The sequence below is a fragment of the Rhinolophus sinicus genome, linkage group LG09 (assembly GCF_036562045.2).
Source record: "Rhinolophus sinicus isolate RSC01 linkage group LG09, ASM3656204v1, whole genome shotgun sequence".
Lineage (NCBI taxonomy): Eukaryota > Metazoa > Chordata > Mammalia > Chiroptera > Rhinolophidae > Rhinolophus > Rhinolophus sinicus.
In genome coordinates, this window is record NC_133758.1 from 95,888,719 (window position 1) to 95,911,113 (window position 22,395).

The following is a 22,395-nucleotide window of genomic DNA, read 5'->3' on the forward strand; positions in this document are numbered from 1 at the left end:
AAAGACTACTGGCAGGGACAAAGAGGAACATCAGGCAATGATAAATGTGTCAATTCATTACATAGACATAAAAATCTTAAATGTATAAACAAAGCTTCAAAAACATGAAGTAAAACCTGATAGAACTAAAAGGAAACAGAATCACAATTGTCATTGGAGATTTCAACATTTCTCTCTCAGTTATTATAAGACAAAGCAGAAAAATAAAATTGGTAAAGGATAGGCCTCGATACAACCAATCACCTTGATCTAACTAGCAATCATTGAACACTCCTCCTAGTAATACAACATACATTCTTCCAAGTAAACATGAAAGATTCACCAACATAGATCCTATTCTGGGCCACAAAACAAACCTCAATAAATTTTAAAAAGCATTATATATATATATAAGTATCTTCTCTAACCAAAACGGAATTAAACTAGAAATCAATAGCAGATATATGGAAAAATCCCAAAATGTTTAGAAATTAACCACACTTCTAAATAACCCATGGGTAAACACAAAGTCAAATAGAAACGACATATCTTTTGAACTGAATAAAAATGAATAAAAAAATAATTACAAATTTGTAGAATGCAACTAAAACATAGCAGAAAATTTATAGTATTAAATTATTATACTAGGAAACAGCAAAGGTTTCAAATTAATAATCTAAGCTTTCACTTTAAGAAAATAGAAAAGAAAAAAAATAAACTTAAATCAAGCAGAAGGACGGAAGTAGCAAAGAGAAGAAATCAATAAAACTGAAAACAGAGAAACAACAGAGAAAATCAATGAAAACCAAAGTAGTCCTTTGTAAAAATTAACCAGACTGATTCAACTCTAGACGATCTGATGAGAGAAACAGAGAGGAGGTAGAGGAGGGAGAGGAGAACAAAATACAAATTACCAACAGCAGGAATAAAAGGGGGAAATTCCTACAAATCTTGCAGAAACTAAAAAATAGGTGGAGAATGTTATGAGAAACTCTGCCAATGAATTTGATAACTTAAATCAGTGATTCTGAACCAACAGAAGACATCCGGCAAAAATATTGGGAAATGTTGTTGCTTGTCACAACTGAGGAGTTTGCTCCTAGCATCTATGGAGTAGAGGCCTGGGCTACAGCTACACATCCTGTCATGCACAAGACATCTCCCACAACAAATACTTATCCTGCCCAAATGTCACTTTGGTTGAGAAACCTGACTTAGATGAAATGCACAAATTCCTTAAAAGACCTCAACTACCAAAGCTTTTCCAAGAAGCAAAAAATAACCTGAATAGTTCTATATCTATGAATAACACTGTTCAAAATGACATAGTTCAAAACTTTCCACCAAAGAACACTCCAGGACCCCATGGCCTCACAGGCAAATTCTAACAATAAGGAAGAAATAATACCCATTTACACACATTCTTGCAGAATATAGAAAAAGAGGACACTTTATGAAACTGTTACCCTGTTACCAAACCCAGACATAATAAGATAACCAATGACTAATATTCTTTATGATCACAGCCATAAAAATTTTAATAATAGTGGTTCAAATCCAGTAATATATAAAAAGGACAACAAATCATGACCAATTGGGATTAATCCCAGGAGAAAATCATTAATGCAATTAATTAGAAAATCATTAATGCAATTCACCATATTAACAGACTAAAAATCAATAACCGTACGATCACTGAAATGATACAGAGAAGTATTTGAAAACCTTCAACATCTATTTGTGATCAAAGCTGTCAGCAAATAGCAATAAAAGGGAACTCCCTCAGTCTGACTAAGAGAATCTACAAAAAGCCTACAGCTAATCCCCAAAGTTAATAGTGAAAAAACAAGGCAAGGATATGCACTCTCATCATTCCTATTCAGCAATATACTGGAGTTCCTAACCAGGGAAATAAAGCAAGAGAGCGGTGGGGCTGGTTGTGGTGGGGGGAAAGCATACGGATTGAAAATGAAAATTTAAAACTCTTTCTTAAGACGATATGATTGTTTATGCAAAAAATCCCAAGGAATCTTTAAGTGAGTTTAGCAAGGTTGTAGAATATAAGGTCAATATAAAACATTGTATTTCTATATGTTAGCAATGAACAATTGGAAGTTGAAATTAAAATATAGTGCCATTTGCAATAGTATCAAAAAGACATGAAACACTGATTAAATCTAACAAAATATATAAAAGATTTATCCGAAATTATGAAACACTGAGGAGAGGATCATACCATATTCATGGATCAGAAGGTTCAATATTAAGATGTCAGTTCTCACTGAATGGAGCTATCGATTAAACGCAATTCCAATCAAAGCCCTATGAGGGTTTTGTGTTTGTTTGTATTTGCTTTGTAGACAAGCCAATTCTAAAATTTATATAGAGAAGCAAAGGAGCCCAAATAGATACAACTATGTTGAAAAATCAATACCAAGTTAGAGGATTCACACAAGCGAATTTTGAGACGTACAATAGAGCTATAAAGTATGGTAGTGGCAAAAGGATAAATATATCGATCCTTAGAACAAAAATCCAGAAATAGAACCACACCTGTATGGTCCACTGATACTCAACAAAGACGCCAGGTAATTCAGTGGGGACCAGGAACTTCAACTCATGCTTCCCACCATATGTGAGTATAATTTGAGACGGATTGCAGAACTAAAGGTAAGAAAACTTCTGAATGCTTTATACACAAGACATAGAAAATATCTGTGGTATTGAGTTGAGTAAAGTTTTCTTAGACAAGATAGAAGAATCCAAAAGGAAAAATTGATAAATTATATTTCATCAAAATTTAAAACTCCTGTTCTTTGAAAAATACTGTTAAGGAAATTAAAAGGTAAGCCACAAACTGCAAGAAAAGAAACTCTATACAAAACACACATCTGATTAAAAAAGATGAACTTGTTTTCAGAATATATACAGAACTCTCAGAACTGATTAATATGAAAACAAACAACTGAAAAAGAAATGAGCAATCTATGAGTATATACTTAGCCAAAGAATAGACAGGATGGCAAATAAGCATATGAAAAATGCAAAGCACATCAGTCATCAGAAAAATGGAAAGTAAAGCCACAGTAAGAGACAACCATATACCCATTAGAATGGCTAAACATTTACAACAACAACAAAGCCTTATAATACCAAGTGCTGCCAAAGAAGCAGAGCAACTGAAACTGTCATAAATTGTTAGTGGGAACTTAAAATGCTACAGCCGCTTTGGAAAGTAGTTTGGCAGTTTCAAATAAAATTAAGCATATACTTATCATATAACCTAGCAATCTCTCTCCTAGAAATTTACCCAAGGGAAGAGAATGAAACCATATGTCCATAGACTTGTGCATGAATGCTTATTCTGACACCAACTGGTGTACTGCACAATATGATTTTGACATTAACCATTCGAAGTTAACATTACGTTCCACAGGGTTAAAGGCACAGTTTTCAACAAGACTGCCCTACTCCTGGTACCAGCCACACCTGGGGTCCCCAGGTCACCTGTATATTTGACTAATTGGCTACAAATCCAGGGGTTCCCACAACATCCTCAGGTTTGATAATTCACTAAAACTACATACAGAATTCAGAAAAGCATTATAATTATGATTACGGTTTTACTATAAAGAATGTAAAATCAGGACCAGTCAATTGAAGAGACACACAGGTGAGGGCTGGGAGGTTCCACAATGCAGAGCTTCCATGCCCTCTTCCCAGGGAGTCAGAGTGAGTCACGCTACTTGTACAGCAACGTGTTCTCCAACCAGGAAGCTCTACCGAGCTTTGATGTCCAGAGTTCTTATGGGGGTTTCATTAGAGAGACAGAATGAATTGAATCATTGGCCATGTGATTGAACTCAACCTCCAGTCCCCCTCTTGTCCCCAGAGGTCAGCTGGCTCCAAGTCTCCCAAAACTTTCATCACATTGTTCAACTCTGTGCTGACCAGCTCCCATCCCAAGTCAACTCAGGTGACCTAAGGGTCTCATCAATAGCAAAGACACTCCTATTACTCAGGAAAGCCCATGGATTTAGTCCACCTCCCAGGAACCAGGGATAGAGGCCAGTCAAAGGCTTTCTTATACAACAGAGTTAATAGTCACCATTACCAAAATCTTGAAATAACCCAAATGCCCTTCATCTGGTGAGTAGATAAAATAATTGGGTATATCCAAACTATGGAATATCATTAACAATAAAAAAGGATGAGTTCCTCATATATGCAACAACATACTCGTAGATGAATTTCTAAAACAATGACACTGTTTCTTTTACATAGGTACTGTAAATGCAATAGTTATCTACCTAGCATTGTCTTATGGTTTGTAGCAGCAGAGAAATAAATCCTTTTGTATAAAGCCATAATAATTTTATTTAGTTCAGGGTTCTGCAACCTCAGTGCTATCAACATTTTGGACTAGACAATTCTGTGGGGTGCTGCAGAATGTTTAGCAGAATCCCTGGCCTCTACTCAGTAAGATGCAAGTAGCAACTTCTCCAGTCCTGACAATCAGATGTCCAGATATTTCCAAATGTTCCATGAGGGGTAAACTCACCCCCAGTTGAAAAATCACAAATTTAGTCAAACACAATTTTACATTTCATCATCTTAAATGTTGTGTGGAGATAAAGAAAACTTATTTGATCCATTAAACCAGTGTAGGAAATTTATGGCGTTCAAATGAGGCTTTCCATGGGAAAATATATCCAAGTTTTGTATGAATTAGAAACGTTAGAGTAATATTACTTTTCACCCTAGGGCAAAGGTATCTAGTTATTTGAAACCAAAATTATTGAAATTATCTAATTTGTTCAAATCTTCATTTTGTTCAGTAATATTATCTGAATATTTTCTACATTTACATACCTAATTACATACCTACAAGGTCTAGCATTTTTCTTCTTGTTAATTAATAACACATGTATACCTGTTTCTTGTAGCCTAGCAATCAAGGCCATTAATTTAAAGAATGGCTAACTTTTCCTACCCACCTCCATCAGCAAGTATTTGAGTTTCCTGAAAGAGCTAGCAAATTTTTCCCACTGGGCTTTTACTTTCTCTTTGAAAATTATTTGGTTCTTTAATTTTAAATTTACAAATCCTATTCAGTCTACCTATGCAATCAAAATAGGAGCTCCATTAAAGACACTTTATAAACCTAATTTATTAATTACCTATGGAGATAAGTAGTAGTATACACATCTATCAACAAACACATTTATAAAAGACTTCATATTCATGTGATAAAAAAATGTTGATCTGACTCTTGAGCAAGCCAGGGGACTCGGGAGGAGTTTGGTGCTGGGTTTCTTCCTAATTCCTTATATATGCACGTGTATTTTGTTTTGTTTGTTTTTAAGAGAAAGCTTTTTTTCACCTATTTATCTGGTTCATTGTGGGGTTTTGTTTGTTTTTAAAGAAATGAGAAAGAAAATCAGGCTAGTCAGCGTCCTTCTGGTCGCATAGGAAGTCATGGAGCTCCTGCCAAACCAGAAGTAACCTCCCGCATTCAATCTGCTGTTCCACTGCTCCATACATACATACTGTGGGGACAGAGTCCCAGAGAGTAGTTTCCAGGCTCTCAGCCTCACGTGGAAAGGTGCTGGCTCGGGGAGTAGATGGCCGTCCACTGTGGCTAACTAACCATCAGCTGTAACCAGTGAGCCAATTAGCCCGATATAACTGCTGCGGCTGCACTGGTTGGTGAGTGGGTCCAGTGAGTCGAGTCAGTTGGTTGGTTGGCAGAAAAGTGGACAGTAGGTCGCTTGTCGTGTGACTCCAGCCTCCAGTGAGACTATAGTGGTATGACTCCCCTACCTATGGCTCCGTGGGTGTTCCTTTTTGGCCTCACCATATCCTGCGTTCTTATGTGGGGAGCGGGACTAGAGGCCCCGCAGGCTGCCCCGTGTGACAAATGGCGGAGCGAGCAGGGTCTCCCATGTGACACATACTCATTGATTTGTTACAAAAACCAGAAAAATGTTGAAGTTTCATCTCTTACTCTGAAGCCATATGAAACTAATTTCAACGTTTTCTTAAATTTTTGTATGCATCCTCTCCTATTTGGTGGTAAATATGTAATTTTGAATTAGACATCCCCAGTAGGGCATATAAATAAAAAAGTGCTTATCCCCAATTAATTTCCAGAAGTTGAGAGACAATAAAGTAGGTGAATGCCAACTGCAAATGCTGTATTACAATTAAAACAGACCATTTGGAAAAGGCTAATTACTTTTCTTTTACAAGATTTTTTTTCTTCTAGTTACACACACACACACACACACACACACACACACACACACAGAAGTAGCAGGCTCACTTTTACGACTTCATCCATGAATCAAAAATAAAGAACAAAACTCACCAATTTGTTGTAGCAGCTTTGGAAGGAGAAACAGCAGACACAGGACCCACTTCATTTCCAGCAGGCACAAAAACTTTTGTACGTTTTGTTTTTGTTTTTTGCTTGTATTACTATGTAAATGAGACAAACAACATGGCCGATACTCCCTCTGGCAGAAGCAGCACCACTACTGGTGTAGGCCGCAACATGAACGCCTCCTTAATCCCACAGGTAAGACCTAGTACTGGCCTGACTAAACCTGTGTCTCAAATGCCAGCAGATCCTAAGAATCCTCAAGACCCACAAAGACAAATGGCTGCTTGACAGAGCATCAGAAAGTCAGACCACAAAAATCAGCTTCCACCAATGGAGTTATAAAGCAGCTGTGCCCTCATCAAAACCACAGCCAGATTTGACCCATAACCAGAAAAACAACCAGAGGGAACAAAGTAGAAGAGACAGCAAAGGTAAAAGCCCTAATTGTTGAATGAGGTTCATCCCCAAAGGCAAAGTCAGTGCAGAAGGCGAGGCACCTGGGCATCACCGTGGGTGGACCACCTGTCAAAGGAAAACTCAGAAACAAGAGCATTTTAGGAAAAGTGTTTCCTTGCAAAGACTGCAAGGGAATTTTCAGGTGTTCAAATATTTAATAAATCTCCTAACAAAATATAAAGGACAGCAGTTATTTGAAAGAAAAACATCCCACAAGTATGAATGTTACCGAGGTTAATAGCCTGGTCATAAAACAGCAATTTTCTTAATCACCCATCTCACATTCCAAGAAAAATCCTCTTTTTCTCTTTATCGTGGGTTGCGAAGTCCTTCCCTACACCTCCTTCCTCAACTATGGGATGCTTCCTTAAATAAAGGCAAGGTAAAATACTTGGTTTTGCTGTCTCAGCCTGCCCCCACTCTCAAGGCAGAGTTAGGCATTTTGTTTACATTCTCCCTACAACGCAAGCCACACATTTGTCAGGTGTTTTCTTATAAAGACCGACAGCCAGAAGGCTTCAGTCCCTACTTGAGCTTGTTTTTGTGACTGAGAGCTTAGGTTAGTGGTTCTCAACTAGTGGCAATTGTGCCCCCAGACCAGCTCATTTGACAACGTCTGGAGACACACTATTTGGTTGTCAAAGCTGAGGATGGGGGGTCGCGCTTCTGGCATTATCTAGCAGACAGAGTCCAGGGGTGCTGCTAAACACACTGGAATGCACAGGACAGCTCTCATAGCAAAGACTCATGCCGCCCAAAACGTCAATAGCACTGCGGTTGAAAACCCGGTATAAACTCAGACCACCTGGCTTGAGATTTCAGCCTGATCACTTATCAGTTGTGAAACTGTGTGTAACGGACTCAATCACTGTATACCTGCGTTTTTCCATCTATAAACTAGTTAACAGAACCTATACCTCAAAAAGTTGTTGTGGCAAGTGTTACATAACGGTTTACTATGGGAATCTTTGGACACAAAAATCTGTTCTTCCAGCTTCTTGGATTGAGATACATATCCATGTCAATATCACTTGATCTTTGTCCCCTTTTACCTACATCTACATTCCCTCTGCCTCTATGTAGAGGCTTCTACACAGGGATAAATCTTATTGACCTTCGATGCAACTCATCACTTTCTATTAGCCATTTTAGATCAAGGTATATACCGGGGGTGCCAAAAAAATATATATACATGACTTGTATTCATCTTTTGTTATCGGTATATATTATTACAATTTTAATAGTTTTCCTTTCTTAAAATGTGTATACATTTTTATTTGGCACCCTCTCTAGTTGTACAGAAAAGTGTTAACATAGCAGGTATGACTGCTGTCCTTTGAAAGGTTTGCTTACAAGGTTGGCCCTTGTTCTTACGTATCTGAGAATTTAAGATTTTGGGAACTACATTCCCCAAACTGATAAAAGTAGTCACTATGCTTAAACTGTTGGTACAAAGCATATGGTTTATGCAGAACACATGCTTTCCTTCTGAGAATCCAGAACTTTGGTATGTGCCAGGCTGAGGATGCCTCCTACAGGATGTGCCCCCAATAAAAATCATAGTAGGCAGTCTTAAATGAGTTTCCCTGGCTCACATTTCACACATGTCACAACTCATTGCTGGGGGGAATTAGTGTGTCCTTCGAGACTCCACAGGGAGAAGCGTGGAAGCTCGTGCCTGGGTTCCCTCAGACTTTGCCCCATGCACCTTTCCCTTGGATCTTGTTCTACATCCTTAAGCTATAATAAATCTTAGCTGTATGATTATAGGCTGAGTTATACGAGCCCTCCTAGTGAATCACAGAAGGGTGGTCTTGGAGGTTTCCAACAGTTCTATTGTTTTATTCCACTCGATAATATGTAAAAGGTCACGTTTATCAACTTAATTATCACACTTCATACATTTACGATAGCCTGTTTATTGGTAGACATGAGTAAGTATAATTTTTAATCTATTTTTTTTTTTTTTTCTTGTGAAGTACATTCTCAGTATCTGCTGCAATGCTTCCTAGATCAGACATACTACCTGCCATTATATATGGGTCAGTGTCTGGCACACACTTTAAAAACTAAACTGTACACTTCTCTCTTCCCTTTTGCATTTCTAGTTGCTTTTTTTTTTTTATCAGATCAGCAAGATCCTTGGCGAGTGTCTTTCTCACTTCTTGTAAGACATACTCTATTATCCCTCATTGAGTTAATTATTGTGCTACTCAGGGTCAAATTCAACTCTAATATCTGCTATATAATCAGCTATTACTTTTTCATTCTCCTTTTTCTTCCAAAAACTGAACTTTCCATTGGAATGAGAAGCTAAAATATTTAAAAAATCTTCGTGTTCCAAATCCACTTGTTTTTTCCTAGAATTTATATGTTCCCTAATTAAAGATACTTCACCTTTTCTCTCTTACTAACATTTTCAAACCACCTTCCTAGGGAACGTTACCTTCAAGCTATTAAGTGTTTATGACAAAAGTTTCTGTGGTTAACTAAGTTTGGGGAGTTAAACAAAGTTAAACTGATTTATTATACAGCTTTTCAGAGCCTTTGATATAACCATTTGAATTGGGAAGAACATTTTAGGGCTTTGGATAGCATGTAGATCTGCCCAAGTTACATAAAAGTATAAAATTATTGACCCAGGAACATCTTAAAAGGACCAATATTTTACAGCATGCATTTCAAGAAATACCATGCCTGCCTCTGGTAGGGTGAAAGGAATCACATCTGATGTCTGAGAAATCTGTGGATACAGGTCCAAGAGGGGCTGCAAGGATTATGACCAACCAGATATAGCTACATTGCTGAGTACTGAATCTACTGCTTTTAGAACTGACACATCTAAAATATTAGGCAGACTATAAATTAAAAATGATATCAAATAAAAATTGTTAATGGATTATTATAGATCTTTCTATGGGAAAATTACTTTATAATTTTGAATGACAGGGAAGTATGAAGTTTCTTTAACATTATGATCGTAAATTACTTGCCCCGTAAAAGGAAGAATTAAATTCAGTTAGTCATAAGTCAGTAGTCAATAGCTCATCTACCAACCTGGAACTAGCATTGCTTGATTTCTAAAATGAAACGGAAAATATACAGAGATACTAAAAATAAGAACACTGAGCAAGCATTTTTTAAAGTAATAAAAATACATGACTACTAAATAAATTCAACAAAAAGGTTTGTTAACACTTTATTAGTATTTTCTAATGGACAGAACATAACACAAACCAAATAAAATTCTTACTCTTCTTTTTAGTTCAATAAAAATAACTGACTGTTGTTTTGTCTTTGTTAAAGAAGGAAAGTACTGATAGAATAGTTAGGCACACAGCTGACACTTACTGCACAACGAGATGCACAAGTTATCTTTTAACAATTATAATCCTACGATGTGCTCTTTATATTTTCCCCTTGTAATACAGGAGTCATGCTCCTATAAGCAAAATTTACTAATAACAAAAGAATTTTATAAGGAGTGACAAAAAAAGACTTTTAAAACAAGTCCTTAAATAAAAGGATGCAACAACAACGGAATGTAAGTTGTTGGGTTAAGAAGACAGTTTAAACTAGATCTCAAAACATTAAAAATTCATTTATTTTACAATTACTCAAATACACATGCATTAAATGAAAATATTGCACAAAATTAAAATTTTAGATTGCGAAATTGATATTGTTCTTAATTTTTAAAAAATTGGTACACTTTCTGGTAGCATTTAACTGTTTGATTTTTTTCCCCAAACACCAGGAGCACAAACTTAAAATGAGCAAACTGAATTATTCAAGAAAGTTTTTAATTTTTTTTTTTTTAAAAATTAAGGCTAACCAAGTGCATCCATTGGTTAATGGCACAATTGTTTTCAGCAAATATTCAGAACAACCTAATAATAGGAAATGCCCACCTAAGCACTGTATTTAAATCATACAATCAATTTTTTTAGGTGAATGAACTTATTGGAAGTTAATAATGATGGTTTCTAAATAGTTTATGTGTTACCTGAAAAAAGAAAACCCAAAGAATGATTAATTTTGAAGATTCCTGCCTAAAGGCACCACTGACTTAAAAAACAAAACACATTCAAAAATCAAATATCAAAAGACATAAAGCCTCTTTATGTATATTCGTATCTGCAATAAATGCATTAAATGTAATAACTTTATTATACATAGTACACTGTACTTGACTTATGGTTAAATATTTTACACACAGCTTGACCAAGTCATTCAAAGAGTATCTCTAATTTTAGCATGACCACGGCTCTCTCTGATGTAAAACATAGGGGTGTACAGAGAAGATGCACAACCGTTTATGCAGACTACCATTTGACATTTCTGCTTTTGAAATATAAACTCTTAAACAAAAATTATTTTAAAAACTCATTTACTCAATTATTTTTTGGTATGACGCCGTTATCCTGCAGGGTGCTGCTATGAAAATTTGCAATCTTGCATGACGTTTCTTTCCCTGGTTGATGGCCAGTGTTCCTTAAATTATCTAGAAATGTTTTTTCTCATGTACACCCTAGACTTTTACATGAATTCTTCTGTTTACCCATAGATTTATTTATGTCAAAAATATACTTGAGATGGGCAGGGGCATATTTGAAAAATCATTGCACTTCTGGCCATGCTGACACTTTTTACAGACGTTTCACACAGCCTCACTTTTAAAGCCTGGGGCATGGGGACGGACCAGGGCAGGGAGACACACTGAGAAGAAGAAATATTATTTCTTCCACCAGAGTCAAATAGGGGTCCTTTTCTCATCGGCAAGTTGCAATGAAAGGGATTTCATTGATGCAATTCTGAAAACATGCAACACACACTGAATATATGCATACTACAAGTATGCACAACAGCATTATTAATAAATATGATTATTATAAAGCATTAAAAGAAGGCTTTATTCTGTTACCGTGTTTCCCCGAAAATAAGACCTAGCGGACAATCAACTCTAATAAGTCTTTTGGAACAAAAATTAACTAAGACCCTTATGTTAATTTTTGCTCCAAAAGACGCATTAGAGATGACTGTCCGGTTAGGTCTTATTTTCGAGGAAACAGGGTATTAGGCTTCACTCTGTAAGTAGAGCTCAGTGAAAACAAGACACTAACATCTTGTTCCAATCTTAAAGCTCCCAAATAACTGGGATACCAATACTTTGTCCCTTTATCTTAAGCACCCAGACGTTCTTTTAATACCAGGATCTTGGCTCAGTGTGATAAGTAGCTTCACTATTTTAAGGTTTTAGTGTTAAATATTAAAACAAAAAATGCTGACACGCCCAAATCCTCAGTCAGTGGAAGTATTTAAAACTATGCAGGAATCCTGCATACAAGGGATATAAAGACTTCCAAGATGGACACATGGAGAATGAGAAAACTATAGGAAATGCAGAAGCTCCAAAACTGGAAAAGGTATTTGTTATTGTTGGTATAAAATTACTTTAGGGACTTAAATGTATACACTGAGGGGTTTTGCTAACCTGCTTTATTTAGTAGAATTTTACATTATGCAAAATATAAATAAAAGCATATTTTTAAAAATATTATAGTTCTGTTTTCATTATTTTCATATATGTACACTATAATAGAATTAGGAATTTGTATGTTTACATATGACTAATAAGCTCCTTTAATCCTTTGATTTGCTATTTTTGCAATCACCTAAGGTATGTCTAGGTCACACAATTTAATAAAATTATCATCTGGTAACTTTCAATAGAGTACTGTTTTTGTTTTTCAGTTTTCATATTTTTAGAAGGACAGAATTCATTTGGCAGTTCTTTCAACAAATTATACCCCCTACTGTATAAACAGTAATCTCTTAAAGGTAAAGAAAACTAATAATTTTGAAACTTTTATATGTTTTTTACACACAGAATGCCAAAAGAAAACTTATGATTGAGTACCGTAAGAGCAAAATAGAGCCCTTAAAGCACATAAGAATCCATTAAAATGTGTTTTATACCAATGAATAACAAATCCAATCAAATTCTGGTTTTGATTGGTTTTATTTTATACTAGGTTTTATTTTTATATCACAAATCTGTAATTTGGGTATAAGGATACTTCACACTATAGTGGCATTCTGTCATTTTCCCCAGACCCAAAACAGATGTTCCAAAGATCATTCACCTGGCTAATCCACACTATATTAAATTCTGACAAAGACCCATAAAATCATTATGCAAAATAAATCCCTCCAAATTGTGCATTGCACAGTCTTCCACTGTTGAACAAATCAGCCAATTTATCTGTGAACTGTTGTTTTGTGCTTTCCTTTGCTCTCATATATACAGTCTGGCACTTCGTCTTTGCTGCAGAACGCTGATTAGTTTAAAACGAAAGAGACCGACGTCATTCTTGCTTGACATGGGGGCAGTATCCTTTCAATGTTGCAAAAATATGCACCAAATCATTTAAGACACAGCAACTCTCTTGATAGTGTCTGGATTACAGATGAGGATGAGAAGAACCACAGTCTTATGGATGTATTATTAATCTATTTTGAGACACTAAAAGACCGGTGCAGACACAACAGTATATGAGTTAAGCCCCAGAAGATCTGTCCATACCAGTTAGTTATGGACAAGATGAACACCAGCTTCATAGATTGGAGTGTCACCTTTTTTGTAAAGAAGGCGCTTGAGTTGTTTGAAGTTTCTGTTTATATTTTTGCATCTGCTTTGACCGTGAATGCAGTTTGTTGAAAAGTTCGCGGAATTTATACTGTGGAAATAATGTTTCCAAAAAGCCTTCCAAGAAGACATAAACCATTCTCCTATTTAACTGGTTGTGCTGAAACATTTCAAAAACACGAAGAATACCTTTCCGTGTTGTCTCAGCCCCAATTATGTGCTTCAGTTCATCTAAATGCAGAGGGGGAAATAACATAATTCATTACTCAAATAAAGGAAACACAAGGCTTAAAACCGTGCTCTAAGTTAAATAAACTATGTAAAGTACACAGCAAGGTAGGTAACTAGTAACGAGTAGGTATTAAGTTAATGTGTTTCAGATATGTATTATAACTGAGACACAATTTATATGTGTGCACACATGCATCTATCCACTTATACAACAGACAATACAACATGGTACAATAGAGCACAGGAGAAAGAAGTAGGATCTAGACTCAGAAACCCTGAATTATAATTACAATCCTGTCCTTTAATACCTGTATCTTACCTACCCTGAGGTGTCTGCTTCCTCATCTGTATGATGGAGATTAATAATAACCAATATGCTTATAACTGTAAGGATTTATAAGGCTTTAATGAGACAATGTGAAAAGTGATCTATAAACTCTAAAACACCATACAAATATTCTTACTATGTGTGTGTAATGCACAATGAGAAATATGCTATAAGGAAATGATGTGTGAAAGCTGATCTATGATCTCAAAAAACTTGCAACACAGTTAACAATGCCATAAAAATACTAAAAGTATAAAGATGTTTATTGGGGGAGGGAATGGGTAAAATTCTACATGAGAATATAAGGGAAGGTTCCTTTCAAGGACATGACAACTGAAGTAGACTGTTCCCCAGGTAGGACTTTGATAGGTGCAAACAGATGGAGGACTAGCTTTGGTGGAAAGCACATCCACGAGCCAATGAGCACTAAGGGGAAAAGAAACAAGGCAGGTTGAAGAAATGGGGGGTAGGTACAGTTTGGAGAATTTTAGGATTCCTGTGGAGAAAGTGGAGCGAAGAATGGGAAACTGTGAGTGCCAGGGGGGCAAGTCTGGAGCTTACTCCTAGGCAGGATGGAGTCACAAGAGATATATATCTGAGCATGGAAACAACCTGTATGATTATTCTTAGTGATTCAAAATCAGGGCCGCGAAAGCACTAAATAGTCTTTTATTGCTTTCCAAAGAAACATGCAACTTCCAAAGGGTATGTTTCTAAGTAGGGGTACAACATACAGCAAATAGTTTGTGAATTTATTAAAAAACAAGAGAAGGACTATGTGTATGTATAAAAATATAACACTTTTATCTCTCCTTTCAGTGCCTTCAAGTCTTCACACGTCGTCTTTCGGGGTCACCTTCCAGTCCTACAGCTGCATCCCCCCTGACCTCTCCCTTCCCCTGCACTTACGACTGTCCAACACACTGTGCTTTATTTACCTGTGTAGTCTGTGTTCTGCCCCCACTAGAATGTAAGCGTCAGAGGGCAAAGGTCAGTGCAAAGACCATGTCTGCATGACACACGCGCCACAGTCACTAAATAAATGCAGGGAGGTTTCTTCCAGTTGCATAACTGCGTCAGTCTATAGCATGATCTGGTTTATTCTAATAGTTTATTACTTTATATCCTAAGTTATCGTTTCTTAATATTTTTCTGAAATGTATTTCTAGAATTTGCTTTTTATCTCCAAATGCAACGGTATAGTCGACAAGGCAGAATTAATAGCTACATGACAAATTTCCCATTTAACTGACAGAAGAAGTTGATTATTAAAATCTATGATGGAAATATAGTTTTAAATTACAGAAATAATTATAGGAAAATAAATAGGTATCATATGATATTAAAAACCTTAACAAATATTTCTTTTCCATTCTCTACAACCATAACCTAAACGTGGAGAGGAGATATCTAGGTATTTTCAAAGATATTCATAACCAAAGAAGGAATCAAACAACCACCCAGGCACACAAGACTGCTTTTCAATTTATAGTCTTTCTTACTGAGAGAAGACAAAAGGGACAAAGTGAATCTAAGTGAGACAGCGGTGTTCTAAAGAAGTAACTCAAATTAAACCAACAGAATGCCACTACATCTACTTTCTCTGGGATCATGTTTTAATAAAGATTAATAATGGGCCATTAGTTGTTCCTATGTAAAGGGATTCTTTGAAAGAATCTGTTTGTGCTCTTAAGTAGAATATTCTTCCTGAAAACCTCAAACTTCATATGCCTTTACTAGCTCTCTCATCTGTTACATATTTTATCAACTTTATTCTCAAAATGTTTCAAGGCAGAAAAGTGAAATGGCTAAAAGCACCACTCTATCCCAAGTGGTTGAAAGCAGTGGCTTTTAAGTCACTCAGAGCTGAATCAGAATCCCAACACTCACTACATCTAGAAACCTTGGGAGGCTGACTTCACCTCTTGGAGCTTGTTTCCTCCCATAAAAAGCTGTAACATTAACAGTGCCACGCTTCACAATGAGGCTTGAGCATTAGTTAAGAAAAAATGAGAAATGCCTAGAACAGTGCCTAAGATACAATAAGCAATCAAATGGTATTATCATAAGCAAACTAGCATGCTCAATGCCAAAAATTCAGAACTATTACAAATTCATGAGATTTCGACCAACAATCCTTACTCACCTGGCATAATTGAAAGTAGTTTAGTTTTTCCTGCAATTCTTGTTCTCATTCGAATAGCTTTATCTCTGCATGGAACAGTTTCTGCTAAAATGCCATTTGGCCAAAAGGCATCCCTAATGAAAAAGATTAAATACATTTTGTAACCATTTCATTTTTCTAATGATACAAGTTAGGGAAATTATTCTAATTTCCTACAGAAAACATAAATATAAAAAACACAAATATAAACATAAGGAGGAAACATTTCTGAAATTTTTATATAGGTATGACTTTCAACAAATAGTAACTAATTATAAGGTTCACTTTCAGGTGTAAAAGGATATATACAAGAAAGACAGAAGAACTATGTCCTGAAGTAACTTATAAACACTAACAAATGATAAAGATAGCAAAACAGAACCCAAAGATGACTATGTACACCCATTTACACTTAAAGGAGGCCTCTCTCCCCTCACTGAGATTGAACATCTCACCTAAATATCCTGAACTGAGATTCCTTACAGTTACCCTTCTTTAATTCCCTTATAACTAAGCCAATATAAAACAAATTCTGCACCCACATCTTATAGCTGGAGTGATTACAATGTTCCTTTCACATATATAACCCACCCTCCTTCACTTTTACAGCGTGCCTGATTCCTGTTCCCTAGCTCTCGGGCCAAAGGCAGGAATTACGCCCAGTAACTATGCTTCTATCTGGGAATGTGGTCTGAGGGAGAGGCTCCCCAGAGCAGTCGTTCTTAACTTCCCACATTAGAAACACCTGGGAGCTTTAAAAAAATCTTAATGTCCAGGCCTTCCAACAGATTAATTAAGTCAGACTCTCTGGAGGTAGGGCTCACGCATCAGGGCTTTTTAAAGCTCTGCATGTGGTTCCCATGTGCAGCCAGAGTTGAGGACACCAGTTACCTGCCCTGAATCAGTATCAACATGCCAGGGCCGGAGGTCCCACTTTAGAAAACAGTACGGTATCGCGAGGAGACACTTCACTTCAGGTTAGAGAAACCCAGTTCCTTACTTTCCAGCAGGTGAGTCTTTGGGCAGGCTGTACCTTCCCTAATCCTCAACTTCCTCACAACAAAATGGAGAACAAAATCCCTACCTCGTGAAACATGATAAAATCGGAAAGTATACATAAAGTACTAGTTGGCATTATACCAGCAGATAGTTTTCAATACTGATAGCTCCCTTCTTCCTTCTGTTATTTCAAAACACACGATGACATGAATATTTATACCTTGCTTATCTTTCACTTCTAGAAAAGAGGTTCATTTCTCGGCTATGATGTGCTTTCCTTGAAGGGACTGTATTTCTCAGTCCCTGGTGATTGATTGGCAACGTGCTAGGATAGGGGAGGGGCTCAGAATGCTTTTGTAGAATGAATGTATGAATTGGAGTATCACTGCTCTTAATCTGTACTCTTTTCAGAGGTTCAAATAGTTACAAAAATTAGACTATGGCCAAAGATAAACATATTTTTAAAATTTTCATTTAAAATTAAGGTTAGCAAATACAACTGAGAAAAATTAACCCCCAAAACTAGGTATTCGAGTATATGACCTGGTCTTCTCTATACTAATATTTCAAATGACTTTAAATCCACATTATTGTGATAAAGTGTAGCCTAACATCTTCAAGAATTTTCTTTTATACTTTGTTCTGCTTTTAAAGAAAACAAAGATGAATAGGCCCACGGGACAAATGTTTATTATAATTCTTATAAGTCTTTTTGTTTGTCAGTGATGACTAAACCAACTTTACAGCCAGAAGAAACAAAAATCAAAGTTAACAATGTTCAGCGAGCGATAACAATGCTGAACTGTACTACCCAAAAGAAGGGACTGTGTCTTAAGATATACCTGAAACGTTTCACTAAGTCTGCTACTTGCTCAGGTGAGGTCATCCAGTCAACATGGTCAACTATTTTTCTGAAAGTAAAAAAATTTAAATAAGTAAGGTCAAAATTTTAGAAGGTGAGTGAAATAAAGAAAATACTTTTCATGGAGCCGGCCACTTAATTTGTATGCAAATTATCTGAGAGAAAGAGACTGCTTCAATGATCTTCTTAAAAGGCCCAGAGAAGGAAATTCTCCTATAAAGGTGGAGCAATCTTATTTCCACAAGTAAAAGTTTTAAAGCTAAGTAAGATCAGCTCTAAGTAGACAAAAAGAAGAAAAATGTGGTACCTATTAATAGTATCACCATATGTGGCTCTAATAAGCTGCTGAAGTAGGTTTTTGATATTTCTTCGTAACCACTGGTTTCTCTCTTTTAAGTCGAATACTTCATCCATGAGAAGCAGCATCACCCTAAGTGGAATATTGTCATCCACCTGACAAAACATGGTAAGAAATAAGTATACGTTTATTTGAGTTACCTATCTCTTATAGATGGATACTTTTGTTGCTTTTATAAAATCATTGCTACTATTTCACAGGTTAGAGAACAAGTTGTACTGTATCTTTCATAACCTGGCATTTCATTCCAATTTAGAAAAGACATTTTTAATGGCCATTTTGACACAATACAGAATTTTATAACCCTACAATGATGAGTAAACTCCACAGCTATAATGAACAAAATTCTCAAAGTGGATTCATGATGGTCTTAGGGAAAGATGAGTTGGCTCTTTTAGTAGGGTCTGAACTAGTTTGATAAGACAAGTGCTAGCCCCTTTGCCTATTTCCTGGGACATCTTTTCCAAGACAAGAAAATATTCTCAATATTTCTCCTTATTTAATACACCAAAACACAGTCTATACAAAATAATGTGCTTTGCTTTGCTAGTGAGTTGTATGTCCTTAGGTATTTTCAGGAGAAAGAACTAAATAAATTCTAGTACATAGCTAAGTTAACATTATAAAAGGCATATTTCACTCAACTACTAGAATTTTCTTTTAACTTTTAACAAGCAAAAATTTGAACACTTTTCATGGGACTATTCAATTAACGATGTAAAAAGTTAAGTCAGACAACCAGAATGTTTTGATGTGAAAAAACATATATAAAGCCTAAAACAGTTGCAGATTTACAACTACAACAAAACTGCATATAATTGCTAGTAAGTTTATAATTCTTTCAACACTCAGATACTGTTTCCAAATATTTCTTCTTCATTGTTGTAATTTAAATATTGGGAAATCAGCACGAATTATACATTTTTAACTGTCATGTTGTAAACATTTTCTTAGAACACCTTCCCTTTCACATATTGAAAGCTCACAGCTTAACCAAAGAGGGGGTGGGGGGAACGAGAGACATTCCATTACTGAGGCAAAATAAATACTGTTCTATCCTCTGATCAAGTATATTTCTGAGTTTGGTGCCACATGGCAATGCTAATAAACAGTTAAACTGTAAAAACCCTTAACAAAAGGTATGATGTTACGGATATTATACCAGCACAATTCATAATAAAACATTCTGAGATAGTCTTGAAAAACAAAAATATTACCTTTTTTAAAGACAGTTGATTATAAAGAAATTCAATGAGAAATTGAAGGGTGATAATTATAACTTCAAAATAAATCTGCCTAATAGAACAAAATACAGAGCCCAGACCCAAACCTAATCAACAACTTGATTTGTGACAAAGGAGAAATACAGTACACTGAGGGGAAAAGGGCCTTCTCAGTAACAGGTGCTGGGTCAACTGGACTGCTACCTCATTCCAAACACACAAATCAATCCTAGATGAACATAAATCTAAATTTTGGTGTGGCAAAACAAACAAAAACATTTTAAAGAGAATCACAGAATATCTTTGTGACCTTGCAATAGGCACAGATTGTATATACAGTGAAGAAAAACACATAAAGATATTTGCCGTACACAAATACATCTGACAAAGAACCAATATTCAAATTATATAGAACACTCATACTCATCAAAAGACAAAGACAGACAAGCCAACAGAAAAATGGGGGAAAGCGCGAAACACAGAAGACAAGAAGACACCCAAATGGCCAACGGACATATGAAAAGGGGTTCCGTATTTCACCAGTCATCAGAGAAATGGAAATCCACACAACCACCAGAATGGCTACAACACGGGTCGGCTGCGGAGCACTGGAATTGTCACGCAGTGCTGGTGGCAGTGTAAGTGGAGCACACTCTGGAAAACTATTTGATAGCATCTATTAAAACGGAACTTTTGCAAACTCTCCGACCAAGCAATTCCATTCCTAGATATAGACCCAACGGAAACATGTCCTTATTTTTTTAATCAAAACACTTGTACCATACCAGAGTGTTCACAGGAGTACTCTTCATAGTACAACAAATAAATTGTATTATATTTATATTATGGAGTACTGTAAGGCCACGAGAATGAAGAAACTACAGTCACAAAAAACGTAGACGCATATCACAATGTTGAACAAAACAAGCCAGACTTAAAGGAATACATACCTTACAGTTTCATTTACATAAACTATAAAAGCAGGGTAGCTCAGGATAGTGATTATCCTTGGTGGGGGGGACAGTGACAGGAAGAGAGCATTAGGGGCTTTCTGGGGTACTGACAACAATCTGTTTCTTGTTTAGAGTGCTGATTACATGGGCATACTCAGTTTGCAAGAATTCATCAAACTTAACACTTACTATTAATATATACACACACTAATGTCAGACATACATTATTATACTTCACTAAAATGTTAAGATCTGCCAAGTATGATCTGAATCACTACCACTGAGCACTACCAAAAATAAAACTGACTCACAGTATCATCAAGTTGAGCCGAGACTCGACAATGTTCGGGATCTGAATCAGTCTTTGGAATTAAAGGAGGCATCTAACAAAAAAAAGAAGAACAAAGTAAACACATACGGGCAGTTAGTGAAAGAACACAATACGATAATAAAGCAAAACAATATCAAACACAATCAACAGCATTTGATTTGATTTTGGGGAACACTTATAAACAAAGTGTGTATGCATGTATATATGTTATATATATATATATCAAAAAGTATTAACAATCTAAAATTAGAATCCAAATATAAAAGGATGATTATTTAATTACCAAGAGATTTTTTTTCCTCTAAAAAAAGAACTTTTGAGTTGGAAAGGAAGATTACTTAGTCAAACTCCCATACCTGTTAGAAGAATTTAAAGCTAAAAAAGCCTAAATGATTTAAGGACCAAAAGTTGTAGCATAGCCAGGGACTAGAACTCCAATCTTCTTTCTTTTACCATAAAGAGCTTGATAGTATGTTAACAGGCTGAAGGAACTAATTAACTGATTGCTGGGTAACTGATTGCTAGGTAAAAGCTGATACTCATTTGTTAGCACAGGAAGAACCATCAAGATCACCTGTTATAACCCTTCATGTCATTGGTGAGAAAAAAAAAAACCTGAAAAAGTTCAGTGACTTTTGTCTGAAAGCATGTTAATTATTGGCAGAAGCAGCACTGGGAAATCCTCATTTCAGTGTTAGTGTACTTCTTCAGGATTAGAAATAAAGATGAAGCATCAGTGAAAGTACTAGAATTAACAAAAAACTATGATTTATATATACTATGTTGGGAATTGTCTCTTACAGTAAAGAAATTGTTTCTCTATATTTCCTCTTCATTCAAATTGATCTAATAGAAAACTTTAATAGCTTACATGTTTTCTTTTATAGTCTTGATTATAACCTTGAACAACTAGGTCTAAATTATAAGAAAGGACAAATTAAGAAGCAAAGATCTACTTGGTTTACTACCTATATTTGCTAACGTAATGAAAAAGGTTCCTAGGAAACTCTTCTATGCCACTCTCAGGTATATACCTGCAGGTATGTACTAGCAGGTATCGCCTCAGAGCCAGATGATGGCGAAAGGCTTTTCTTCCCTTTGATCATGTGAATCGTGAAATTAGACTTTGTTTCCTGATGAATACTAGTGTAACTAATTTTCACAATAGCATTTACTTGTTTTGCTATAAAACTTAATAGCATTATAGGATAAAAATTGCGTAATGGAATAAAAGAGTACAAAAAGCATTAACTTCACTAATTTAAATATTTGTTTTAAATGGATTTTAAAATTCTACCATAGCAGAGACTGAGAAGTGACTGGATTTTATAGTGTCCATTTCTGATAAGAATGTATTCTCTTTAGTTTTTCCATTCTTTTTTTTTTTTTTTTTTTAACATTTTTTAATTAGTTTCAGGTGCATAAAACAATGTAATAATTAGACATTTATCATTTATATCCCTCACATAGTGACAGC

At 35.7% G+C, this 22,395-nt stretch overlaps 1 protein-coding gene and 1 long non-coding RNA gene across 6 annotated transcripts in view; both read right to left on the minus strand.

Annotated features, from left to right (window-relative positions):
* The window catches only part of LOC141573207 (uncharacterized), a 247,530-nt gene extending 239,378 nt beyond the window's left edge, over positions 1-8,152 (minus strand). Inside the window, exon 1 of the long non-coding RNA XR_012498894.1 lies at positions 6,350-8,152. This is a non-coding gene — a long non-coding RNA (uncharacterized LOC141573207). The remainder of the gene's footprint in view (positions 1-6,349) is intronic.
* Positions 8,153-9,990: 1,838 nt separating this feature from the next.
* Positions 9,991-22,395, minus strand: part of SNX13 (sorting nexin 13) — a 117,373-nt gene continuing 104,968 nt past the window's right edge. For all 5 annotated transcript variants that reach the window (XM_074340808.1, XM_074340809.1, XM_019727220.2 and 2 more), the window contains 5 exons: positions 20,899-20,970; positions 18,361-18,506; positions 18,034-18,102; positions 16,175-16,287; positions 9,991-13,700 (listed from right to left, as the gene is read on the minus strand). In XM_074340808.1, coding sequence (XP_074196909.1) covers positions 13,453-13,700; positions 16,175-16,287; positions 18,034-18,102; positions 18,361-18,506; positions 20,899-20,970 — 648 coding nt within the window. In that variant the 3' untranslated portion in view covers positions 9,991-13,452. The remainder of the gene's footprint in view (positions 13,701-16,174; positions 16,288-18,033; positions 18,103-18,360; positions 18,507-20,898; positions 20,971-22,395) is intronic.